The sequence below is a fragment of the Narcine bancroftii genome, chromosome 4, assembly GCF_036971445.1.
Source record: "Narcine bancroftii isolate sNarBan1 chromosome 4, sNarBan1.hap1, whole genome shotgun sequence".
In the NCBI taxonomy this organism is placed as follows: domain Eukaryota; kingdom Metazoa; phylum Chordata; class Chondrichthyes; order Torpediniformes; family Narcinidae; genus Narcine; species Narcine bancroftii.
The window spans coordinates 205,987,362-206,014,880 of record NC_091472.1 but is presented as its reverse complement, the minus strand read 5'-3'; the positions used below and the strand labels follow the sequence as shown (position 1 = coordinate 206,014,880).

Genomic DNA, 27,519 nt, shown 5'->3' with positions numbered 1-27,519 from the left:
TAAAGGGACAGAAATCAAAATGATTCCAAAATCTGAATGATTCCAAGTGTTCAGCCACGACAATCCCAGATAAAAGGTTAGGCCCCTGTATTCTATATGAACATAAAGAACAGGAGGATGACTAAAGTGAGGGTAGTACTGTTCTGGGATAAAGGAGAAATGTTCCTGGAGGCAGAAAAGACAGATGAACTCCTCAATGAATACTTTGCTTCAGTGTTCATCAGGAAAGGGGACCTTGATGAATGTAAGGTCACCATAGAACAAGCTAATCAAGTTCAACAAAGCGATAGTATTGGAGCATCTGAAAAACATTTGGATAGGTAAGTCCCTGGGGCCATGCGGAATATATCTCATGTTATCATCACCATGGAACAAGGGAAGAGATTGCTGGGATGTTGAAGATGATCCCTGACAGGAGTGGCACCAAAGGATTAGAGTATGCCAAATATAGATCAAGAAAGTCAATAGGGAGAATCCTGGGAATTGTAGACCCGAGAGAGTTACGACAGTAGTGGGCAAATTGTTGGAGGGTCCTCAGGGACAGGATTTTGGTGTATTTAGAGTATAGTCTTAGTAAGCAAGGCTGTGAGAAGTTTGTGCTTCATGAGCCTAACTGAATTTTTTTGAAGAGGTGATAAATGAAGGTAGGGCAGTGGATGTGGTATGTGTGGATTTCAGTGAGGTAGGCTCATCCAGAAAGTCATGAAGCCATGGAAATTCAGCTGTGTAGCAGGCTGCGCCGATTCACCGAAGTGCAGGCTCACTCAGGGCTGAGAGCCCCAAGACACTGGGAGCACTGCCAGCCCTCCAGGCTGATGTCACAATGGTCCTGGGGGTTATGCTTATAAGCTCACATGGGAGTTTCAGTAAAATCATTTAAACGGACTCACATTGACTACTGTATCTTTGTTCACTACACCTGGTGACCCAGAAAGCCTAAATCGGCAAATTTAGACCTCATGGCCTCATAGCCTGTTGTCTGGTCCCAGCAGGCTGAGGCTCAATTTCATGTTAGGCAAATCAATCATCGCCGCTGCCACAAAATATTATTACGTGGTTAGTTCTCTAGACCAGGAGACCGCTGGCAGGATTGTCCATTTCCTGCAGCAGCCCCCCATCAAAGACAGGTATGAGACACTCACAACACTCCTCATACACACTTGCAGGCTCCCCCGCCACGAGCGAGCAGCGAGGCTGCTGCATAAGGACAGCCTTGGCGACCAAACACCACCCTCAAGAGTGACATGCTGGCCCTGATGGACATCACAGACCCTGCCTGCTGTTTGAGCAGATATTCCTAGAACAGATGCCGGAGGACATTCACCTGTTCCTGGCCAATGGCAACTTCGGAGACCCTTGCAGGTTAGCTGCCTGAGCTGATGCCCTATGGAAGGCTAAGCAACATGGTGTACCTACCATTGACTACGTTGCTTCGTCAGGAGCCAATCAATATGGCAGAGCAGCCATCAACCAGGTTGCTGCATCATGCTAGGGTGCTAGTACTGTTCCAGTGCCGTAGAAGGAACGGTGGTGCTACTACCACCAGCACTGGTGTTCTGCTGCCAGCCACTGCCGACCACCTTGGTCGCATCTTGGCCGGCCATCATTGATGGCTACGACAGTCGGCTGCAGAGACAGCCTGATCTATTTTTGGAACTAGCATTCAGGTTGGCATTTCCTGGTTGACATGGGAGCAGGGATCAACAACGTATTGCCTCCCACAAGCCAGGACATTCGTGCTGGAAAGATCGGGCCTTGCCTCGTTGAGGCTAACAGCAGCAATATCCAAACATACAAAGTGTGGACCATCCTTCTGGAATTTGGACTGCCAGTTTAAAAGGATCATCACACTGACAGATATATCGCAACCCCTGCTGGATACAGACTTCCTTCGACCCCAATGCCTCCTCGTGGACCTGAAAGAGAGGCGCTTAGTGAACTCTAAGACTTTGCAGTCCATCGCCCTATGCCAGGTCATTCTACTGGCACCTCACCTAGGTAACTTTCTCTCACAATGCTTACGCCAAGATCTTAAGAGAGTTTCCAAGCATAGTCACCACCGAATTCTCCTCAGCTATGCCGAAGCATGGCGGCCAGCACCACATCCCCACAGAGGGGACCTCCTCTATATGTCCAGGCCTGCAGGCTGCCTCCTGACGAGCTGCAGCTTGCCAAGGAGGAGTTCCACAAGATGGAGGAAATGGGGATAGTACAATGCTCCGACAGTCCATGGGCATCCCCATGCACATCTGGTAGCTGGGGACCTTGTGATGATTATCAACAACATCACGATGGCGGTCACTTGGTTCCCTTTATCCAGGATTTCACCACCAATCTTCACAGTGTGAAGATCTGTTTGAAAAGTGATCTGGTTAGGGGATACCATCAGATCATGATGCACCTGACAACGTCCCAAAAATGGCGCTCATCACTATTTTGGGCTGTCTGAATTCCTGCATATGCCTTTTGGGTTAAAGAATGCAGCGCAAACCTTCCAGAGGCTAATGGACTCGGTAGGTTGCGGCTTGTGTTTCGTGTTCATCGATCTGGATGATATTCTTATTGCCAGCCACCCCTGACAGGAGCAAAGCATGCACCTGCGCCAGCTCTGCCAGCGCCTTAGCTGTTAATCCTGCTGAATGCCAGTTCAGGCTTACAACCCTCGATTTCCTCAGGCACCGCATTAACCAGCATGGGCAGTGCTGCTTCCTTCCAAGGTGAAAGCTATATGAAGGTTCGCCTGGCCTTCCACAGTTAAAGGGCTGCATGAATTTGTAGGCATAGTAAATTTCGACCATTACTTTCAACCAGTGGCAGCCAGGATCATGCAGCTGTTCTTCAAACCAGCCAGCCAGCCCAAGGACCTGGAGTGGAATGAGGAGGCAACTGCAGCCTTTGACAAAGTGAAAGATGCGCTGGCCAATGATCATGCACCTACAAGTCAATGTGCCCACGGCTCTCACAATTGATGTGTCAAACATGGCCATAGGAGGTGTCCTGAAGCAGCTAGTCGACAGGAGTTGGAAGCCACTTGCCTTTTTCAGTTGGCAGTTGAGGCCACTGGAGCAGAAATACACGAGTTTGGACCGAGAATGCTTGGCCCTTTATCTGCCATTTCCAGTACTTCATGGAAGGGAGGGATTACACCATTTTCACAGACCACAAGCCTCTGACAGTCACCTTTGCTAAGAGGTCAGATCCATGGTCCGCAAGACAACAGAGGCATCTCTCCTGCATCTCAGAATACACCACTGTCATCAGGCACAGTGCAGATAAGGATAATCTCGTGTCAGAAACACTCTTTCGTACTTCCATTCAATCGATCAGCTCTTTCACACCTGGGATTGACTACACCGCTGTGGCAGCAACACAACAACAGGACACTGAGATCGTTCCGCCATTTCAGGGCTCAAACTGGAGGACATGAGGTCTGGACCTTCCAGGTTTTTGCTTTTCTGCAACATATCCACCAGGCAGCAAGACCCATTGTACCGGTGATTTGGAGGTGATGCACGTTCAACGCCTTATGGCTTAGTGCCCGCATTCGTAAGTGCTATGACGCAGCTGGTCAGTAAACAGGTTGCCCACTGGGCCAGAATTTGCATACACTGCCAGACCTCCAAGATTTAGAGGCACGTCAAAGCCCCACTCCAGTCGTTTCCCCTGACAGACAGGTGCTTCAACCACTCGCACGTCAATATCGTTGGTCCCCTTGTTACAGGAAGGATGTAGATAGAGGAGAGGATGCAATAGAGATTTACCAGGATGTTGCCTGGATTCAAGAATTTATGAAGCAAGATTGACAGAGCTAAGGCTTTTGGAGTGACGAAGGTCGAGAGATGACCTATTAGAAGTATAAAACGGCTCAGATACTATGGACAATCCGCACCTTTTTCCTGGGATAACAAGAGTAAATACCAGAGAACATCAGTTTAAGGTAAGTGGAAGAAAGTTCTATCTATCCTATCTAGGCCCTCAATTTTATTAACCTCTATAAACTCATCAGCCTCCTAGGTTTCAGTGAGAATAGCCCAGCCTATTTAACTCCCATTTTAACTACAGTCTTCCATTCCAGGCAAACTCTGGGCGATTCTCTTCTGCACCCTCTCTGTTCCTCTCACTTCCTTCCTGTAGTTGGCAAACAGAAAGATCCAACGTGGCTACAATATGGCCTCTCAACTCTTACAATTCAATGCCTCAACCCTCAAAGGCAAGTATACCAATCCATCCGCTTTGCTAATTGGAGCAAACAATAGACCTACTCTACAAGGTCCCTCGGTACCATCACTGTCGCTTACTTTGTATATTGACCATAATTTGACTTCTCAAAATATATTACCTCACACTTGTCTGGATTAAACAGCATCTAGCACCACTCTGCTCAACTTTCTAGCTGATCCATCTTCTGCTGTAGCATCAGACATCCACGTCTACCCATTTTTATGTTGTCTGAAAATCTATGAATTGCATAGCTACATTCACACCCAATTCATTTATAATTTAATTCCGAGATACAGCATTGTAACTGACCCTTCTAGCCCAAACTATACCCATGTGACCGCTTAACCTACTCACCCTGCACACCTTTGAAACACAGGAGGAAACTGGACTGAGAAAACCAACGCAGCTACTGGGAGAACGCACAAACCTACAGACAGCACAGGATTTGTACCCAGGACTCTGGCACTTTATAGCACTGCACTAATCACTACACTAGCGGTTATACATATTACAAACTATAAAGCTCCCAGCACCAAACCCTGTGGTGCATCATTGGCTCTGAACCTGGATACACCAGAAATCCAGACCAACCAAGAATCACAACTTTTCAAAAACTCTCAAACTTTTTAAAATTTAGTGGGCTTTTGTATACTTGTGTACATGCATAAGCGCTGCAGATGCACAGTGGAAACAAGCAAAAAAAAAGTTGATATTTTTGTTAAGTGTTGACTTAAAACCGCTCATTTTGATAAATGAAGCATGTTGTATTTGCTCATGAATAAACTATCAAAATTTACCTGTTCATCTTTTCTTTATTCCTCCTTAAATTTGAATTTTAAAAATACTGCCTGAGAATCCAGAAAATCCTCAAATCCTGACTGAGCAGTTCAGATATTCAGACTTCTAGTGTACATTGATATATTCCACAATGGGGATGATAAGTGTTTACATTTACAGTGAACATTTGTGCTTATTGAAGTGTTAATCAAAAACATTTTTAGCATTAAAATCCAGCCATCAAATACTTACACACAAAATAAAGTGATGACAAGCAAAATAAGATATGATGAATCTGCCAGATTTCTCTTTAAACAAATTCTAACTATAGGTGGAATCATCATACACACTTCCAAAACAACAGTTATACTGCACTTGACATTCAATCATGGAACTTTGTACAAGAGTAGAGTTTTGGCACTGTCATCACCAGGATTACAGGAATTCAGAAAGGCAGCTTCTGACTACCTAGTTGTCAGAGAAGCCCACATCCTCCAAAATCAATGTGAAGGGAAAAGGATTCTGAAGGATTTTGACAGAGTGGATGCTGTGAGGATACATAGTCTCAAGACAAAGACCATCATAAAAAACCCTTTATCTCAAAGAAATTTGAACTGTTCAAATTCTCTACCTTGGGGAGATGGAGGTGCCATAGCAATGTATATTAAAGGCTGAGACAGATTTTGGAAATTAAATGCTGAGGACTATGGGGATGATAATGGATATGAAGTGAACAATCTGATCAACCTTGAATAGTGGAGCTCAAGAAACCATTTTGACTAAGTCTTCTGCCTCTTTCCATCAAGCTTGTCCTATTTTCTATTCCAATGTTGTGGTATAAATTAATTGGATTTGTTTAGAGAAAGGGCACTCATACATACCAATAAAAGAGCCTCTAAGTGGTTCAAGTATGTTTCCTCACTGGCAAGGATTCCAGACAGAACCAATTTTCGCATCTCCAATCCTTTCTCCAAATCAGGTTCACTCTGGAAGAAAATAGAAATATCAAATTTCAATTGGTGAATGGAAATACAGAGAATTTAAACCACAAAGTCAGTTTGTTTCAGCCAATGTTATAACTTAATAAAATTCCACAACAAATATATTTTAAAACATTTTTGTAGGGGCTAACTGGGTGATTTGATTGCTCCCGTTGCCAAATGTTTCTTGTGTTAAACATGACGGCCACATTTTAATCTCGCTACACATGATAAAACTGGTTAACAAATTGAGCAGCCTTTGTTTTGCTGGTTGCCCTTACATGTGCCACATTTAGTACCATCTTGCTTTTGAGAGTGAAAAATCCATCAGGATCTCCAAATCCTGACCAGAAATTCCTGCAACTGATGTATTAATGGTGATCAATGGAGGTTTAATGTGTATTCAAGTGTATTGCTTCATTATCTGATTATTCTGCTGATGTAAGAACATAAAAGAAAAAGGAGCAAGAATCAGGCATCTGGCCCGTTGAGCCTTTTTTATGAATATTTATTTATAATTTTCCATATTTAAACTCAGTTATCAACATTATCAGTGCCAATGTTAACAATATCAGCATTGACGACAGTTTACAATTATCAGTTTTATAGAAAGTTTTCTACAGAGTTCAAGCTATTTTCATCCCCCTCCCTCCCTCCCCACCCTCAACATTTAACACTTAACTAACCACAATTACACACAACATTCAAGACACTCTCAACAAAGGTATAACTCATATATCAGGGCCTGTTGAGCCTTCTTATCCATTTAATCTATTCATGGCTGGTCATAGGAGAATACTGCAAATTATAGATCAGAGGGTCTTACATCAATGGAGGGCAAACCATTGGAGAGGATTCTTGGGGGCAGGATTTATGAGCATTTAGAGAAGTACAGAGTTCTCAGGGATAGTCCACAGGGATTTGTGAGGGAAAGACTGTGCCTTATGAGCCTAATTAAGTTTTTGGTGGTGACAAAAAGAAATGGAAGGTACGGCAGTAGATGTGTTCTGCATGGATTTCAGTAACACGTTTGACAAAGATAGTCATGAGGTATGGGATGCAAGGAACCTTGGCTGTCTGGATTTGGAACTGGCTTGCCTACAGTCGGTAGTAGTAAATGAAATGTATTCAGACTGAAGGTCGGTGAATCGTGGTGTTCCACAACGATCTGTTCTAGGACCCCTGCTCATTGTGATTTTTATAATAGGCTTGCACAAAGAAGTGTCACAGGTGGGCAGGAAGTTTGCAGATGACATAGAGGTTGGAAATGATGTGGATAGTGTAGAACAGTGGTTCTCAACCTTTTTTGCCCTAGACCCCACTTTAATTTTTCAAAAAACTTACACCCCACCATGAGCGGAAAAAGATTATATATTCAAAAGAAGTTTTAATTAAATCATTTACTGCAAATGTATTTCAATGTAATTAAGGTTGTGAATAGACTGAAACATATTTCATATTCAACTCAAAAATATATTCAACGATTGTCACCATTTCAATGGTAACCTTGCCCCTGATGCTGGCTGCAGATTTTTTTTTGATTCGAGGGACTAATTTTGTTAGTTTCAACCTTCAATCTCCACATTTTGTAATTTCCAGTTGGTTTCTCTTGTAGCAAATCACTAACAGCACTGCAGCCACATTCTACTAAATAAGATGCTGGAAAATTTATCAATAGTTCCCTTGCTAAAGTAATCAGTCAATCTCATGGTTCCTTCCACTTTGAACAGAGTTTTCACAGATTCATCATGTTGCAACTCCCCTTGGTATTCCACTGGAACTTCAGTTAAGTCCACTAGCAATGGCGGAGTTAACCAATCCATTGCCTTTAAATCACGAAGATCTATCATTGAAGTCAGTAACTAACATTTTCAAATGGTCAACAATGACGTCTGTAGCAGCATTAGTAACTTCACACTTATTCAAATAAAATGTCCGTCAAGTAACTCACATAAGCTTTGCCATCTGTTGTTAGCAATAACTTCAAAAACTCTGAGGAGATTAAACAGTTCCATAAACCTTTTGAATCAGTTTCCTTTTGACAACCACCTTACTTCAGTGTGAAGCAATAATCTCATGTTCTGTATTTTTATTGACACAAAACTGCTTAAACAGACGTTCACACTTGGCATTAGCTTTGATAGCATTGATACCCTTGATCACAGAATGTAGTATCTCGTGTAGAAGAGGAAACTTTCTTGGCAACTAAGTTTTCTCAGTGGATAACACAATGCACAAGCAACATGTTTAGATTTTCATACTTCATTAATTTTAAACATCCTGTTTTTTAATTCATAGCAGGTGCACCATCTGCAACACGAGATACAATGTTTCCTTTTAGTTTTTCATTTTCATCCAAATAATTTTTGAGCTTGCTGTAGATATCAACTGCAGAAGTGGTTTGCCACTTTCAGGTGACCAGAATACTGCAACTTAAAGCCGACTAAAATACCCAAATGTGGCTGATGGGAGGCCACCTGAAAGCGGATTACCCAACCCTCCTCGGGTCGGTGTATTCTCTGCTTCCAAGAGCTCCCCCATGGCACCTGAAAGCGGGCGGGACTACGGCCACAGTGGACAGGAGCCGGCGTTTGCTCCGCAGTATCCCTACCTGCTGCGGACCTTTCAGGTGCCAGAACAGCGCCTTCAGCGCTGCCACCTCAATGTAGCTTCGCACACACCCGCAGGTGGCTCCAGAACCACATTCTCCCAACTATTCCACCTGAAAGCAGCTGTTGTTTCTAATGATTCACAAAACAACATCTCTTCTTGAAACTCTTCCTGATCAATGTATCTCATGCATGTCAATAACAGAACCTCACTTTCCCCTACGGTAAATTCATCCAGTTGTATTGAGAACTTTTGTGATTTCAACTTCTCAATAAGCTGTTTTTCAACATCTTGACCCATGTTGCAGATAGTACTATTACTCAATGGCATTGCTCGGACATCTTTATCACTCTTTTGTAGAACTGTTTTGAGAAACAATGAGACTGCAGGTTTAATCAATTCCTCCACAATCGTATCATTCTTCCCATGCTTTCATAGCTAGCTTCAGAGTATGATTCAGGGCTGTAGTTTGAGCAGTGAATAATTAAGTTATGTTTCAAATTTCTCTTCCAGTAAATTAAAATATTCCAATTTCGAAATGACATGGTTGGGATGTTTTACCCTCAAAATAAGCTTCAAGACAGTCTGCCTTCATTTGATTCATTTGTCAGTCTGTTGGCATAATAGGCAAAAAAAATGCACGTTCATGGCGTATAACAGATATAAACCCAAACTTCAAGAACTCCACTGAATATTGACAGACCTTTTGCTTGCTTGGTCTGCTTATTTTGAATATACAACAGCGTGAGCTCCCTGAAACAGATTAATCAATATTTTATAAAGTCTTAGATATTGAAAGAGAAGCTGGTCGTTGATTGAAGCAGACACTAGTAGGGATGATGGTAAAGCTGGAGTTTCTGAGCTTAACTCAGGCCAAATTCAGGTACATAAAGAGGAAAAGAGGCGAGGGTGGACAAAGGACCACTGGAAATGAAGCTGGGAGAAATAACAGGAGATAAGGAAATGGCAGACAAACTATTTTGGGTCAGTTTTCACTATAGAAGACACCAGGCAGTATGACAGAAGTTAGAGAGTATCAAGGGGTAGAAATAGGTGTAGTCACTATTACTAAGAAAGTAGTGCTGGGGAAGTTCCAAAGTCTGACTAGATGGACTACACCCCAGGATTCATAAAGAGATATCTGAGGAGAGGAAGTGATCTTTCAGAAATCACTGGATTCTGGTTTAGTGCGGAAGATTGGAAAGTTGCCATTGTCACTTCCTTCTTTCAGAAGGGAGGGAGATAAAGACAGGAAATAATAGGCTGTTTAGTCCAACTTTGACGGTTGGTTAAAATGTTAGAATCTATCATCAACGATGTAGTTTTAGGGAACCTGGAGGCAGCATGGTAAAATAAGTAGCACCTTTTCCTGAAGGGAAAATCTTGCCTGACAAACTTGCTGGGGATTTTTTGAGGAGATAACAAAAAGCCAGTGGATGTAATTTACTTGGAATTTCATGAAGGCTTTTGACAAGGTGCCAAATTCAAGGCTGCTAAGCAAGATAAGAGTTCATTGGTATTAATAGGAAAGATATTAGCATGGAGAGATTAAGTGACTGGGAGGAGGCAGAGAGAGGGAATAAAAAGGGCCTTTTCTGGTTGGCTGCTAGTAACCAGTGGTGTTCCACAGGCTCTGTGCTGGGACCGTTTCTTTTCATGTCATATGTCAATGATTTGGATGACGAAATTGATGGATTTGTGGCAAGCTTGTGGAGAATACAAAGATAGGAGGAGGAGTGGGTAGTGTTGCGGAAGCACTGAGACAGCAGAAGGACTTAGACAGGTAAGGAGATAAGGCAAGGAAATGACAGATGGAATACAGTATAGAGTGTGATTGATCATGCACTTTGGTGGAAGGAATAAAGATGTAGTCTATTTTCGAAGCATGCATTGAGTTTAGAAATTTGAAGTGCAGAGAGACTTGGGAGTCCTCATGCACGATTTCCTGAAAAATAACTTGCAGGCAAAGTCAGTGGTAAGGAAGGAATTGCAATGCTTGTATTCATTTCAAGAAGGATTGAATATAAAAGCAAAGATGTAACGTTGAGGCATTGGTCAGACCGTGCAGAATATTGTGTGTAGTTTTGGGCTCCTTATCTCAGGAAGCATGTGTTGGCATTGGAGAGGGTCCAGTGGAGGTTCATTAGAGTGACCCCTGGAATGAAAGGGTTATCATAAGAGGAGCATTTGATGTACTCACTGGAGTTTGTAGAATGAAGGGGGAAGGGGAAATCTCTGAAAACTATCAAATAATGGAAGGACATGGAGAGGATGTTTCCGATGGTCAGGGAGGGGTCTGGGACCAGAGGGCATGGCCTCAGAATACAAAAACATCCCTTTAGAACAGAGATGAGGAGAAATTTCTTTGCCCAGAGGGTGGTGAATCTATGGAATTCATTGCCGCGGATGACTGTGGAAGATAGAGGTAGATAGGTTCTTAATTACAAGGGGAATTGTGTTAAGGGAAGAAGGCAAGAGAATGGAGTTGAAAAAGATAGTGAAATAGCAGGGCTGACTCAGTGGGCTGAATGGCCAAATTCTATTCCTATGTCCTTATACTCTTTGTCCTTCAGACTTTCAAGTCCTGCTCACCACTTTCTCAAACATCAGAAATGGGTACATTTTGTTGGCATAGAAAATTAAAAGGTTGGAGGCTGAGTGAGGATTTAGGATTATATAATTGTTGGTTAGCTTTTACCTTTGGTGAAAATAACCTACCATAATAACATGATGATATGGTTAACTACTTCACACATTGGTTAAATGCTAAACAGCCTTTTTTTTATTTTTCACACTATGAACCATATTGACCAAAATACACAAACATTTCCCTCTTGAATATACACAGAGTCATTTTCTCCCCTTTTCCCCCCTCCCTTCCCTCCCTCCCCACCCACTCAACGTTCAACATATATGATACATTAAACCCATTAAACAATGTCATCACACAATGAAAATAAAAAAGAAAATTGTGTCATCTACTTTTACACACTGGGTCAGTTCATTTTGTCTTCTTCTCCTTCTGTCATTTTAGATGGTGGAGGTCCATGGTAGGACTTCTCTGTTCTGTTCCATGTACGGTTCCCAAATTTGATTCGAATACTGTGATGTTATTTCTTAAATTATATGTTATTTTTTCCAATGGAATACATTTATTCATTTCTATGTACCATTGCTGTACTCTCAGGCTATCTTCTGATTTCCAGGTTGACATTATACATTTTTTTTTGCTACAGTTAAGGCTATTTTTTGTGCTCCATCCAAATCAAGGCCAAGTTCTTTACTTCTTATATCACTTAGAACACACATGTCAAACTCTGGCCCGCGGGGCAAATTTGGCCCGCAAGATCATTTTAAAAATGTATTAGAGGTGGCCCGCCCTGCAGCGAGAGCCGATGCTGTTTTTTGGTCATGTCACCCCCACTATCCTCCCCCTTCATTGCACATCCTTCCCCATTGTAACACGAGAAATTGTAACACGAGAAGTCTGTCGATGTCATCAGCCGGCAAGCCAGTTGGAAGGCTCCCCGCACAACCAGTCACTTTTCCCACCTGTCGAGCGGTGCGGCGGATGGGCGAGCGCCTGTGATTTCCTGTCGGCGCGACGGGCATGGCAGGTTGCGCACAGCCCCCGGGCAGCGCGAGCCCCGCGCGACTGGCACTGGACGGCCCTTCCATAGCGCGAGCGCACTTCTCCCGGTCGCCACGGCCTTCAGCACTTGCACCCGCGTGGACCCCAGGGACGGCTGGTTCGGCCCTGCACGTGAAGAGAGAGATGGTGGCTGTCCGCAAAGGCTGATCGGCAGCGCGCTGGGCCTGAGTGGGTGGGTAAGCATGGGTGGGCAGAGGGTGTAGTTGAGGAGTAATGGGCAGGGGAAGTTATGGTGGTGCGAGGGGCAGTTAGAGGGAGGGATGAGTAGAAGGAGGGGTGGATAGGGAAGTGGTAAAAGGGGAGGGGCAGGGCGAGTAGGGGAGGGGTGATTAGAGGGTGAGAGACGGGTAGAGGGAGGAACAGGTTGAGGGGAGAGGCAGTAGAGGGGCGTGTATAGGATGGGGTGGGTAGAGGCAGAGCGAGTGGAGTGAGGGGTGAGTAGAGGTTGGGTAAAGGACTGGTCAGGTAGAGGGATGGTGGGTCGAGGGTGAATAGAGGCCTAGAGCCTGAGGAGTGAGCAGGAAATGCTGAGTCCTGATGCAGGCCAAAATGGACGCAGCCTGTGAATGCTGACTACATCTCCACAGGGACCAAATAGGTTTCCCTCAGGTCAAGCAAAGGATGAACTTGAGCTACCTACTCCTGACCTGTAACATTATCCTGCTAAAGTTATATCCTAAAGTTTAACATTACATATGTTGAAAGAAGAGAAAACATACAGATGTTGTTGAAAATTTTCAATAAATATTTAGTTCAGCCCTCGACTTAGTCCAAGTTTTTAATTTTGGCCCTCCGTGAATTTAAGTTTGACACCCCTGACTTAGAAGAAAGATCTCTGGATTTTTTGGTATGTTGCTTTTTGTGATTTTATTTAATACCTGATTTAGATCTTCCCAAAACTTTTCCACTTTCTCACATGCCCAAATTGCATATACTGTTGTTCCTGTTTCCTAATGACAAAGTCAACTTAGACCCTTCTCTGAGATGCTTGCTTCCAAGATTAGGGTGAAAATATTAACCAAATGAAACCACAATAAGGAACATATAAAAGACTGCAGTATCTGTAACTCGACCCCAACACCAGCCGCATCTACCCATCTCCACCACTTTCCGCCTCCCTTCGTAACTCTTATCTGCTCATTCCTCCCCTCCCACCTCTCCGTGACACCCTGCAATCGCAGGAAGTACAACACTTGGTTTTACACCTCTTCCCTCTCCACCATTCAGGGACACAAACAGCCCTTCCATAGAAAGCAAAGGTTCACCAGCATCTCCTCCAACCTCACCTATTGCATTTTCACTCTAAATCGGTGAGACCAAACACAAACTTGGGGACCTTTTCACAGGAGATCTACGCTCTGTCCACAATGGCAACTCCAAGCCACTGGTTGCTGCCATTTCAATTTCCTTTTCCATTCCCACCCTGACTTATCTCTCCTGGCCCTTCTCCACTATAAGAGTGAGGCCCAACATAAATAAAAGGAATAGCACCTCATTTTCCACCTGGGGAATCTGCAGCCCAATGGAACTAACATGGAATTTTCCAATTTCAGGGAATAAATCTCTCTGAGCTACTTCCATTCTTCCCCTTTTCTCCTCCCCACGCCTATTTTGACCCCTTTGCCACTCACACTTTCACCCATTCTTATTTCCTTCTCTCTTTGGGTCTATGCTATTCCAATGACATTTTCTTCCATTGGATTCTTTTCCCACCCTCCACCTTTAATTCCAACTGGTCTCTCATATCACTATTGTCACCTTCTCATTAGAATTCTTCAGCACTGGCAACTATTATCTCCTTTCTCCCCACCACCATGTGGCTCATCTTCCTCCACTAGACCTGTTTCTCTGGCCTCTCTCTACCCCCTCTCCCTCCTGCCAATCAACTGCCTCTGTCTATCATCTTTCACCCTGCCTTAGTTCACCCATACCCACCGGCCCCTGTCCAACCCCTCCCACCCTGTCCTCATTACTCCACCAACAGTGAAACTCCAAAAGTCTGGATGCCAGAAATCTGGACCACCCAAAACTCTCAAACTTTTTTATTTAGCAGGCTTTTGTGTGCATGTGTGCTTAAGCACCACAGATGCACAGTGGCAACAGGCGACCTCATTTAATATAGGTAATCTTACAGGACCTCAAGACCTAAGTAGAAGAGTGTGTGCCCATGTGCAAATGCCAGGCGCTTCCCAACCAGAAGCCCTGGATAAATCAAAGAATCTGCAACCTGCTGAGGGCAAGAACAAGTGTGTTTAAGGCCAGGGATTGACATCTTTACAAGAAGTCCAGGTACAACCTGCGGAAGGCCATCTCCGAAGCAAAGTGGCAATTCCGGAGGAAACTAGAGACAGAGACACGCCAGCGATGGCAGGGAGTTCAGGCCATGACAGTCTACAAAGCAAAGGTGAACTTTATAGATGGCTGCAATGCTTCACTATCCAATGAGCTGAACACCTTCTATGACAGCTTTGGAAAGAAGAACCAAACAATGTCTACTAGAATCTTTGAAATGCCTGAGGGCAACATCAGAACATCATTCAAGAGGGTGAACCCTCGCAAGGCGTTAGGCCCTGGCATGGTACTGAAAATCTGCACCAACCTACTAGCCGAAGTGTTCATGGACATTTTCAACCTCTCACTATGGCAGTCAGTTTCAAAAGGGCATCAATCATCCCGGTTCCCATAAAGAGTAGTGTGAGCTGACTCAACAACTATGGCCCAGTTGCACTAACTTCTACTGTGATTAAATGCTTTGAGAGGCTGGTCATCGTGAGAATTAACACGTACCTAAGCAAAGGTCTGGACCCACAGCAATTCGCCTATCGTCACAATCGCTCCACAGTAGATACAATATCGTTGGCTCTCCACTCAGCTCTGGATCACCTCGAAAACAGCAATTCATATGTACGGCTGCTCTTCATCAACTACACCTCAGCCTTCAACACTTTATTCCCTCTGTGCTGGTCAAGAAGCTACAAACTGTAGGCCTCGGAACCCCACTCTGCAACTGGATCATTGACTTTCTCATAGAAAGACCACAGTCAATACGAATTGGAAACAACGTCTCCTCAGCCATGACTATGTGGCCAGGCACAATTCCAATGCCATCTACAAGTTTGCGGAGGAAACTACAGTTGTCAGCAGCTTCACCAATGGCAATGAGAAAGCGAACAGGAGGGAGATAGATCAGCTCATTGAATGATGTAACGACAACAACCTTGCGCTCAATTTCAGCAAAACCAAGGAGACGATTGTGGACTTCAGGAGAATACAACCCAGTCCTCATCAAGGGCTCAGTAGTGGAGAGTCAAGAACTTCAAATTCCTGATTATCAACATCTCCGAGAATCTGTCCATGAGCCGTGTGAGCTGCCTTAATTACAAAGAGTCACCAGCGGCTATACTTGTGAGGTGTCTGAGGTGCCTAACCTTTTATCCGGAATTGTCAGGACCAGACACCTGCCATTTTCAGAATCTTCCAGATTTTGGAATCATACTGATTTTGGTCCCTTTAACCAAATGCCTCGCACCTAGCCCCCACCAGCCGTCTGCCTATTCCTATTGCCCCACCCCCCCAAGGGGTGGTGCCAGACTATTTTGTACCTGTAAGTGGGGGGGGGGGTTGGTGCTGGCTAAGCTGAAGCAGGGGTGCTGACCAGGCTGAGTGGTGATTCGACATGAGCAATACAGGAGACTCTCGTCCAGTGCTTTGGTCAGGTGGAGGTCAGGAGTGACGGGTGGCCTGCAAGCTAAGCCAGAAAGATGGCCAGCATCGGCTTTTGGAGCCAGCGGCCAGGTGGGGCAGAAGGCCAGACACGAGGTGCAGAGCTGCAGGAGAGACCCGACGGGGCAGTGGAGCCGAGCTTGTCGGACCAGCCCTCAGACACACCCTGGCAGTGCTATCCATCACCCACCCTCACCTAACCCCCGATGCGGCAGCAGGGGTGCAATGCTGCCGAGCCCTGAGTTTATGGTGTGCTGTACTGGATCACAGCGACGGCTCAACATGTCTCCATTACCCTTAATCCCCCATGCTCTGCCAACACCTGAGCAGTTCCAGCTGCATAGGGGATTATGGGTAAGAAAGATGGCCATTGTTTCTGCATTGAGCCAGCCATCCCCTGCTTCTCTCCCACCAGCTGGGGGCCGAGAGTCACCTTTCCACCAAAGGTAAGGGAGGATGCCCTGGAAATTAACGTTACTTAGGTGTAATATCATCTACTGAAAAAAGTGGCGGTTTTTGGAGGTTGCTGGTTTTGAAATTCCGGATAAAAGGTTAGGCATCTGTATTGTTGTCTGATGGTTATAATATGAACGTTTCCTCTATGAAGCTGCTGTAAAAAAACCAAATTTCATGACTTGTTCATGACAATAAATCCAGATTCTTATCACAAATAAATTAATTTGTATACTGTATTTTTTTTTACAATGTTCATTTTTAAACATAATTTCAAGCATTGTAGTGAAAGAAATTGTTTACATTTTGTTGTGTTGAGTTGATTTTTCTTTAGACTGCTCGTGCTAATAAATGAAGCATGCCGTATTTGCTAATGAATAAACTATCAAAATGGACCTGTTCTTTATACCTCTTTATTCCTCCTTAAATTTGAATTTTAAAAGGTCTGCCTGAGAATTTGGAAAATCCAAATTGACCCAAACCCTGAGCAAACTAGATTTACAGATTTTTACGGTATATCCCCTCTGCATTTCGTCTCGATGAATGGTTCTGTCCCAAACAATGACAATTCTTTTTCTCCCAATGACACTGCTCGTCCCAAGTTCCTCCAGCAAATTGAGTTTTGAAGCCATAAATGGCCTTTTTTTAACAATGCAATATATGTCGTAGAATTTTATGCATTTGACTTGATCAATGTTTAATATGTCTAAAATTCAGGAATTAAATCGGATTCGGTTGTGCTACTTTCCATATCTGTGGATGATTGGGCCCTTGAGCCTCTAGCGAAGAAATCCTGCCCAACAAGCTTGCTAATATACAAACTTTACTTAAAAGAATCACTACTTAGAAAGGCAGAATCTTCAGATTATTGATATACATGACACTATAATAGGGATTTATAACAACATTATTATACAACCTAAAACTTGGTTTTCTCACTTTTCGGTCTGAAGTGCTCAACCTGAAACCATTTAAATTTAAAATAGATGTACAGCACTCTAAGAGGTCCTTCCAACCCACAAGCCTTTGTCACCCAATTACACTCCATTAACCAACAACCCTATATGTTTTGAAGGGTGTGAGCAAACAGGAGCAGCCGGGGAAACCCCACACAGACACGGGGAGAATGTATAAACTTTGTACAGAAAGCGTCGGATTTGAAACTGAGTTGCTGGAACTGTAACTGCATTGCGCTAACAGCTAATGTCAACTGTGCTACCTAATTCTGTTTCTTTCTGCTCTGACCTTTTTTTTCTAAAATCCTTCTCCTCACTCCACACCACCCCACATCCCGTCCTTTGCCCCAGATTTCCAACATTTTCAATTGTTTGCTTTTCTAGTGCAATATTTGATGGTGTTCTCAAAGATATATTGCATCAATTCAAAAATTCCCTGTACAAAATTATAAAACAAATAACTTTCATGGACTGAAAAGACAAAGCTACCACTGTAAAGCTCCAACAACCTTAACACCTTTGGACCTTAGATTGTGCTGGATTGCACTAAATAGTGAGCAAGATGCCAGACCATCACGACCTCGGAGACCCTCAGGATTTGCAAAGACTCGGAGACCCTCAGGATTTCCAAAGTCTCTGATGTCTTATTATATGTGTTTTACTGTATAACATTCAATTATAAATTTTCAAGCTGACCTCAAATGAGAAGAAGTGAAGAATTAAACTTTCAGCAATAGAAACACACGAAGTTTCAAACAAAACTAGGTTAATTCTGGTTTGGCTTCTACAGAATGAGAAACTGATTCAGACACCCACATATCACAAATCCACACCAGTAGCTATACCTCAAACCGTCACTCCTTTCATGAAACCATTCTTCCAGCTGTGTAAATATCAAAATAAAAAAATCTACAATCTTACGCTTCATCTGAAATCTGAGAACATTTACAAAAAAATGTCTGTGGCAAAGTGAGGCTGCAAATAAACTCAAATAAACTCCTTTCCCCACAATGGAATTAGTTATAATATTCACTGTTGGAAGACTTTAGCTTCCAATGTTTTACTCTTTTATTTGACAACTTCCATTTTCTGCACAATTTTGCTAAGATGGGTGTATTTGAAAAGTTCCACGGCTTATTTAGTAAGTGGAATATTCTTGTAGCACATGGAGAACCAAGCAAGCTGTCTTTGCTTTCCCTCATTCATGTCTTGAGATACTAAATCCAGTAGTGGGGATGCTGTGATCAAAGACAACAGCTGAAAATTGGTACTTTGCAACAGTCCATGGCCCGCACCTCAGGCCGACACAGGAAATGGTTGTCGAACGTGGCGACCGGCAAAGCATCGTGCAGGCTGAAATGTCCATTTCCATAAGCTGCTGGCAGAGCAGTGAAACTGGCCAATCACCACTGGTAGATTGCAGGGAGCCAAACTGGGGCCCAGGCATCCGAGGTAACCAATCGGCAGCCAGCCCGCTCAAGCCATGCCTCGGTGGTGACACGGCCGAGATTACTATAAAAGACAGAGCTGCAACTGAATAAACTCAGTTTTGAATACACTCTACTCGTGTGTGTCTTTCTTCCCCTGCAGATTCGAGCTACAGCCTTAGAGCTATAACCTATTGTAGCTGTAGCGACCTCGCTACAGTGGTGACCCCGACTGGTGCAAACTGCACTTTGAACCCAAAGATGGAAAAGCAACCTCCAATCAACGCCGCAGCATTGAAGCTGCCCGGTTTCTGGACATTGCAACCATGGGTATGGTTCCAGCAGCAAGCCGAGGCACAGTTTGCCATTCAACGAATCTCCACCGACAACACACGCCACTACCACATGGTCAGTGCCCTTGATCAGGACACTGCAGACTGTATCATCTACTTCCTCCAGCAAGCCCCAGAACAAGGAAGGCATATGGCTATCAAAGAGCTATTAACCCGCACTTTTGGGCTCTCAAAGAACACTGCCCAACTGTTTGGGGGCCAGGACCCCTTCCGTCCTCATGAGCTTAAATGCTCACTCTCAACGATGGCGGAGGAAAACTTTGATGACCCCAGGAAGGTGGCTGCCCAAGCAGGTGACAGCATCTCACCAGGAAGACCAATGACCATCCAAAATGCCACGCCCCACTGGTGAGCAGTACTGTTTCTGTCACTGACGGTGGGGTTCCGAGGCCCGTCGATGTTGCTTCTCCCCACCCCCCGCATGTTTCCCCCAGGGAAACAACCTGGCCAGCTGTCATTAATGGCTGTGACGATTGGCCAACTGGATAGCCTACTACACATTCAAGACTCCCTGTCGGGCCGACATTTCTTGGTGGACACTGGGGCACAATACAGCGTCATTCCCCTGATTAGCCTGGAGGCCCACTGCGGCAAAGTGGACTGGGAGCTCCGAGCAGCAAATAGCTCCAACATTCGGCACCCACGCCATTCCCCTACGCTTCGGGTAGAGACAATTTACTTGGAAGCTTACAGTGCAACAACCATTACTGGGTCCAGATTTCCTGGTGGATATCAAAGGGTGCCAGCTGGTGCACGCCCAAACATTCCAGTCACTCTCGCTCAAGGCCACTGAACCCACCAGCCCCCACCTGCACTCAGTGAGTACTGCCGACAATGAATTCACTCGGGTCCTAGCAGAATTCCCCTCACTCACCACGCCTTACTTCCATTTGGCAGAACCCAAACATGAGGTGAGGCACCAAATCATTACAGAGGGCACACCCTTCCACACTAGGGCACTGCATCTCCCGCGTGAGAAACTCAACCTAGCCATGGACGAGTTCAAAAAGATGAAGGAACTCCATTGTGTGGCACTCCAATAGTCTTTGGGCTTCCCCTCTCCATGGTCCCCAAGGCAGTGGGTGGTTGGAGGCCATGCAGAGACTAACGCCAAGACCACCATACCAGACAGATATCCTGTGTCCCATATCCAAGACTTCAGTGCTAATCTCCAAGGGGCACGGATATTCTCAAAGGTGGACCTTATCAGGGGCTATCACCAGATCCCAAAAACTACCATCTTAACCCCCTTTGGATTGTTTAAATTTCTCTGCGTGCCTTTCAGGTTAAAAAACGCAGTTTAGAGGCTGATGGATGCAATGGGCCGGATCAGCATTTTGCCTTTCTCTACCTTGACGACATTTTAATCGCCAGCCACAACCATACCGAGCACGCTGCCCACATAAAACAATCATTCTCCAGGCTGAGCAATTTCAGCCTAACCAACCCAGTCAAATGCCAGTTTGGCCAAGAGACTATTGACTTCCTGGGCCATCCTATCAACCAACATGGAGCCAGACCATTACCCACTGAGGTGGATGCTATTCCCTCTGCCTTTGCCTTCAGTTAGGTGTCTGATCCGTGGTCAGCTGGGCAACAGCGGCACCTGCCCTACATTTCCGAATTTACAATGGACACTGAACACAGAGCCAGCAAATCCAATGTGGTGGCCGACACCCTACCCTGTCCAGCTATCTTGGCAGTGAATGACCGTACCCCTGGCATTGACTATGTGGCCCTGGCTGATATGCAGCAAGCAGACCCTGACATTCTGGCGTATTGGACAGCACTCACCAGCTTACAACTGGAGGACATTCAGATTGCCCCCGGCAATCACATGCTGCTCTGCGACACTTCAAAGGGTAAACCGCACTCTGTCATTCCAGCTGCATGGAAGAGGCGTGTTATCAACTCTGACCACAACTTGGCTCACCCCACCATCAGGAATATAATCAAAATGGTGGTGAACAGATATGCCTGGCACGGCCTCTGCAAAAAGGTCAACCTGTGGGCTAAGACTTGTACTTAGTGCCAGACATCCAAAATCCAGATTCACATCAAAGCTCCACCACAGACATTCGAGCCAACATGTCAACACTGACATTGTGAGACCCTTACCCATATCCAGAGGCACATGCTACCTTCTCACAATGGTCAACCAGATGATCAGAGGCGGTGCCACTATCAGAGGCTTCCACAGAAGCTTGCACACGGGCTTTACTCAACACTTGGGTAGCGCGTTTCGGGGTCCCCAAACCCCTTATATCGGACAGGGGGCCCAATTCACTTCCAGTCTGTGGACTGTCTTAGCCCATGACCTGGGGACTCAACTCCACCACACCATGGCATATCACCCACGGGCCAGCGGGTTGGTGGAGAGGTTCCAGACACCTTAATGCAGCCTTAATGACATGGCTTACCAGACCTAACTGGGCCGATAAACTCCCTTGGGTCCTATTAGGCATTCGCACCCAAGGAGGACCTCGAGGCATTCTCTGCCAAGTTAGTCTATGGCATGCTCTTAGTTATACTGGGCGAAATCATGAAGGCCTCTGAGGACTTAGGGTATCGTCCAATGACCACAATGTCCTGACTAACGAGTGCCTAGGCACCCTGGACCCCGCTAAAACTAGGCCCCACGGCCAACACTGCACTTACGTCCCAAAAAACATTACTGATCGTAAATAAGTGTTTGTTCGGTGCAGGGATCACTGGCCACCTCTACAGTGGCCTTATGAGGGGGCCATACCGTGTCCTCAGACACAACCGCTCCACCTGTATTTTGGACAATGGCGGCAGGGAAGAAACTTTCACACTCGGCTGATTGAAACCAGCCTACTTGGACTTTGACCAGCCCATCACTCACCCGACCCCTCGGCACAGGGGTCGTCCCCCTAAAGACAATGCCCCAATCACCAGTTCTGGGGCGGGGGAGTCGCCAGGTGGCCCGCACCTCAGGCCGACACAGGAAATGGCCGTTGAACATGGCAACCAGCAAAGCATCGTGCGGGCTGAAACACCCAGTTCCTTAAGCTGCCGGCAGAGCAGTGAAACTGGCCAATCACCGCTGGTGGATCGCAGGGGGGCAATCAGGGCCCAGGCATTTGAGGTAACCAATTGGATTGGTAACTACAATTGGTAAGTATTGGATTTATATATGTGTATGTGTTTATAATTAAACAATAAATATATTAAAAAGAAAAGGAATCTGATGGCAGTGGGGAAAAAGCTGTCCTTGTGTTGCTGAGTGCTCATCTTTAGGCTCCTGTACCTTTTCTCCAATGGTAGCAGAGGAAAGAGGGAATGCCCTGGGTGGTCTTTGAGGATAGAGGCTGCCTTTTTAAGACACTGCCTCATGTGGATGTCCTCGATGGAATGAAGTCTGGTGCCTATGATGTTGCAGGCCGAGTTAACAACCCTCATGAATTGTTCCTTGTCCTGAGATTTGGCACCTCCAGTGATGCAACCAGACAGCATGCTCTCCATGGTACAATTGTCGAAGTTCTCGAGAGACTTTGGTGGCATTCCAAATCTCCTCAAGCACTTCACAAAGTATAGCTGCTGGCAGGCCTTCTTCATGATTGCATCAACATGGAGGCTCCAGGACAGATCCTTGGAGATGTTGACACCAAAGAGTTCGAAGTTCTTGACCCTCTCCACTACTGAGCCCTTGATGAGGACTGGGTCATGTCCCCTTGAGTCCTCCTGAAGTCCATCTCATCGTCTCTCCCCTCCCCCCACCCCAACATCGACATGATCTTTCGAGATCATTGTCTTAAGACTTTTATAGTTGAGAGGAAGCAGCTATTGCCAAATCAAGTGGTGGTGCCAGTCTTGTGATACCTGTATTGCTTTCCTGATGGCAGCAGTGAAAACAGAGCACAACCTGGTTGGTGATTGCTGCTACTCTTTGATGGCAGCATTCCATATAGATTTTCTCAATGGTGGGGAGAGTTTTGCTTGTGATATTTTGAGCTGCGTCCACTACCTTTGTCAGGGATTTACACGCAAAGTTATTGGTGCCCCCTCTACCAGGGCATGCTGCAGACAGTCAGCACACTTTCCACGACATATCTGTAGAAGTTTGCCAAGGTTTCCAATGTCATACTGAACCTCCACAAACTCCTGAGGAAGTAAAGTGCTGCTGTGTTTTCTTCACAACGGTATGGGTGCAATGGATTCAAGAAAGGTCCTTGAAGTTGGTTGGGAGTCACATGATGGAGTAGTGGCCGGTAGAGGAACTCCAGCCCTCTCCAGAAAAGTAAAAAAAAATAGAGAAAAAACAAAGGCGCAAACATAGAAACCATTACAAAGTGAAAGTGAAAGTGTGGAGAAAATGGCAGCAAAGAAAGAAAAACCAAAAACGGGAAGAAAAGAAGAAGGAAGGACGTCAGAGGAGGAAGGTGAAGGCCTTACCGGTACGAGGAAGCCCGCCGTGGAGAGAGAAGCCCGCTCCCTGAGGTCAGTGGAAACCCTGAACTCAGGACTACAAAAATAGCTCACGGAGCCAAACAAAAGTGCGCAACTGCGCATGCGCAAGACAAAAGCAACACCGACGGGAGGGGGGACCAGCTGAGGAGTAAATCTCCACAGCTGAAACAGACAAGTACAACACAACAGCAAGACTATATTTGCACATAGTTGGGGTTAAGTTTAAGTAAAATGTTATCTTGTTTGTAATCATTAATAAAAATATTGTTTTGAAAAAACATTGTTTTGCTGAATTTTTATTGTTGCTGATCTGTTACATTACTATCCTGGTATTGTCAGCAAATTTGTGGATGGTCTCATACTAAGCCACACAATCAGGTATTGAGAAAGGGTATGAAGCCCTGTGGTGCTCCAGTGCTGATGGAGATGCTGGAGGAGGTCTGCACTATTTGTGGTCTGGTGGTGAGGAAATCCAAGATCCAATTAAACAGTGGGGCATTGAGGCCCAGGTCTTGGAATTTGCTTATTAGTTTTGAATGTTGAACTGTAGTCAATAAAGAGCATCATGATGAATGCATCTTTGCTGTCCAGGGTTTTGTGTCGAGCTAGTGAGATGACATCTCCCAAGACCTGTTGGATCAGATCCATTTTGCCTCTCAGACAGGAGCTGGTTTGCAGTCGTTTAGGCAGGTTACCACATTCTTCTCGAGTACTGGCACGATTGAAGCCTGTTTGAAACAGGTGGGTACCACGCCCTGTTGTTCAGATGCTGAAGATACCCATGACTGCAATAACCAGTTGGTTAGCACATGTTTTCAGCACTCGACTGGACTGGATGCTTTCCTTGGATTCACTCTGCTGAAGGCAGATCATCTTCAGATAATGACAGAAGACCCTCATCAGAGGAAGTAAGGGTGCGCAGTTCTTCTTCCTTCTTCCAAATCAGGTATAGAAGAAATTGAGCTCATCTGGGAGTGAAACTTTGCTGTAGGACGAAGAATCTGTTTCTATGCTGCCATGTTCTATGAATTAACTAATTGGTCAGCTCACAAACTGTTTGCCACAAATGGTTTTACTTGGACTAAGCCAATTTTTAATTAGAGGAGTAGAAGGTTCGAACTGGAAAAAACAGGCCAATGTTTTCTGCAGCAACACACAAAATGCTGGAGAAACTTAGTGGGTCAGGCAGCATCCATGGAATGCAAGACAGTCACCGTTGGGGGCTGAAAGCCCTTCGTCAGAAACAGCATCTGGTTTCACTTATGTAGAGGAGGCCACATTTGCTGCAATGCAGATTATGAGAATCACTTCAATGAGCGCCTCCGCTTTGTTTGCTGCAACTGCAAGGATGTCCCAGTGGCAAACGCATTTAATTTCACTTCCCACTTTTTTTTAAAAATTTTTTATTTTTCACACCATAAATCACATTAGCCATGATATTTTTTTTTCTTTGGCTTGGCTTCGCGGACGAAGATTTATGGAGGGGGTAAAAGTCCACGTCAGCTGGAGGCTCGTTTGTGGCTGACAAGTCCGATGCGGGACAGGCAGACACGGTTGCAGCGGTTGCAGGGGAAAATTGGTTGGTTCGGGTTGGGTGTTGGGTTTTTCCTCCTTTGCCTTTTGTCAGTGAGGTGGGCTCTGCGGTCTTCTTCAAAGGAGGTTGCTGCCCGCCAAACTGTGAGGCGCCAAGATGCACGGTTTGAGGCGTTATCAGCCCACTGGCGGTGGTCAATGTGGCAGGCACCAAGAGATTTCTTTAGGCAGTCCTTGTACCTTTTCTTTGGTGCACCTCTGTCACGGTGGCCAGTGGAGAGCTCGCCATATAACACGATCTTGGGAAAGCGATGGTCCTCCATTCTGGAGACGTGACCCATCCAGCGCAGCTGGATCTTCAGCAGCGTGGACTCGATGCTGTCGACTTCTGCCATCTCGAGTACTTCGACGTTAGGGATGAAAGCGCTCCAATGGATGTTGAGGATGGAGCGGAGACAACGCTGGTGGAAGCGTTCTAGGAGCCGTAGGTGGTGCCGGTAGAGGACCCATGATTCGGAGCCGAACAGGAGTGTGGGTATGACAACGGCTCTGTATACGCTTATCTTTGTGAGGTTTTTCAGTTGGTTGTTTTTCCAGACTCTTTTGTGTAGTCTTCCAAAGGCGCTATTTGCCTTGGCGAGTCTGTTGTCTATCTCATTGTCATGATATACACTTTTTCTTTTTCACACATATACAGTGACTTTTTCTCCCCCCCCCCTCCCTCCTCCCAGGCCACCCCCCCACCCCCCACCTCTCATCCATTTTAGGTATACAATCTAGGTTGCATTAAACCAGTCAGACAATGTTGTCATTCAACAAAAATACACCAGAAATTCTACTGAGTCCATTCTTTTCTTTCCTTCTCCTTCAATCAACTTAGGTAATGTTTGTACCCGGTAGGTTTTCGCTATTGTATTTAATGTAAGGCTCCCATATTTGTTTGAATATTTCAATATTATTTCTTAAACTATATGTTATTTTTTCTAATGGAATACATTTATTCATTTCTATATACCATTGTTGTATTTTCAAATTATCTTCCAATTTCCAGGTTGACATAATACATTTTTTTGCTACGGCTAGGGCTATCTTAACAAATCTTTTTTGTGCATCCTCCAAATCAATTCCAAATTCTTTGTTTTTTATGTTACTTAGGAGAAAGATCACTGGATTCTTTGGTATATTGTTTTCTGTTATTTTATTTAATATCTGATTGAGATCATCCCAAAATTTTTCTACTCTCTCACATGTCCAGATTGCATGAATTGTTGTTCCCATTTCTTTTTTACATCGAAAACATCTATCAGATACTGTTGGGTCCCATTTATTTAACTTTTGCGGTGTAATGTATAGTCTGTGTAACCAATTATATTGTATCATACGTAGCCTCGTATTTATTGTATTTCTCATCGTTCCAGAACATAATTTCTCCCATGTTTCCTTTTTTATCTTTATATTTAAATCTTGTTCCCATTTTTGTTTAGTTTTACCATTTGTTTCCTCATTCTCCTTTTCTTGCAGTTTAATATACATATTTGTTATAAATCTTTTGATTAACATTGTATCTGTAATCACATATTCAAGGTTACTTCCCTCTGGTAAACTCAAATTGCTTCCTAATTTATCCTTCAAGTAGGATCTCAATTGGTAATATGCCAGCGCTGTATCTCCAGTTATATTGTACTTATCTCTCATTTGTTCAAAGGATAAGAATCTACTTCCTGAAAAACAATTTTCTATTCTTTTAATCCCTTTTTTTTCCCCATTCTCTAAAGGAAAGGTTATCTATTGTAAAAGGGAGTAGCTTATTTTGCGTCAGCTATATTAATTAGTAAAAATGTGCCATTAAAATAGAAGAGGAAATAATAGATCCAGCAGGGAGATATGTTATGATAAAATGTCAGATATATTCGGAGTTTTGGAATCTACTTAATGTATATTCACCTAACGAAGAAGATCAAAAGTTTATGCAAGATATCTTTTTGAAGGTAGCTAATACGCAAGGGAACATACTAATAGGAGGGGATTTCAACCTGAATTTCGATCCAAATATGGATAAAACGGGGAAAAAAATTAACAGGAAGAACAAAGTAACCAAATTTATAATTAAATCAATGCAAGAAATGAAACTTTTGGATATATGGAGGAAACAAAACCCAAAAGAAAAGGAATACTCATACTACTCGGCTAGACATAAAACATACTCAAGAATAGACCTATTTTTGTTATCAGCTAGTATGCAGGATAGATTAAGAAAAACAGAATATAAAGCGAGAATGCTATCGGACCATTCACCCTTAATATTGACAGTAAAGCTAGAGGACATCCCTCCAAGAATGTATAGATGGAGATTAAACCCCATGCTACTTAAAAGACAGGATTTTAGAGAATTTATTGAAAAAC

At 44.4% G+C, this 27,519-nt stretch overlaps 1 protein-coding gene across 2 annotated transcripts in view; it reads right to left on the bottom strand.

Annotated features, from left to right (window-relative positions):
• The window catches only part of LOC138761507 (breakpoint cluster region protein), a 294,540-nt gene that overhangs the window by 204,064 nt on the left and 62,957 nt on the right, over positions 1-27,519 (bottom strand). For both annotated transcript variants that reach the window (XR_011356352.1, XM_069933745.1), the window contains exon 3: positions 5,880-5,984. Coding sequence is in view for 1 of the 2 variants with exons in the window: in XM_069933745.1 (XP_069789846.1) it covers positions 5,880-5,984 (105 nt within the window). In the remaining variant the exon portion in view is untranslated. The remainder of the gene's footprint in view (positions 1-5,879; positions 5,985-27,519) is intronic.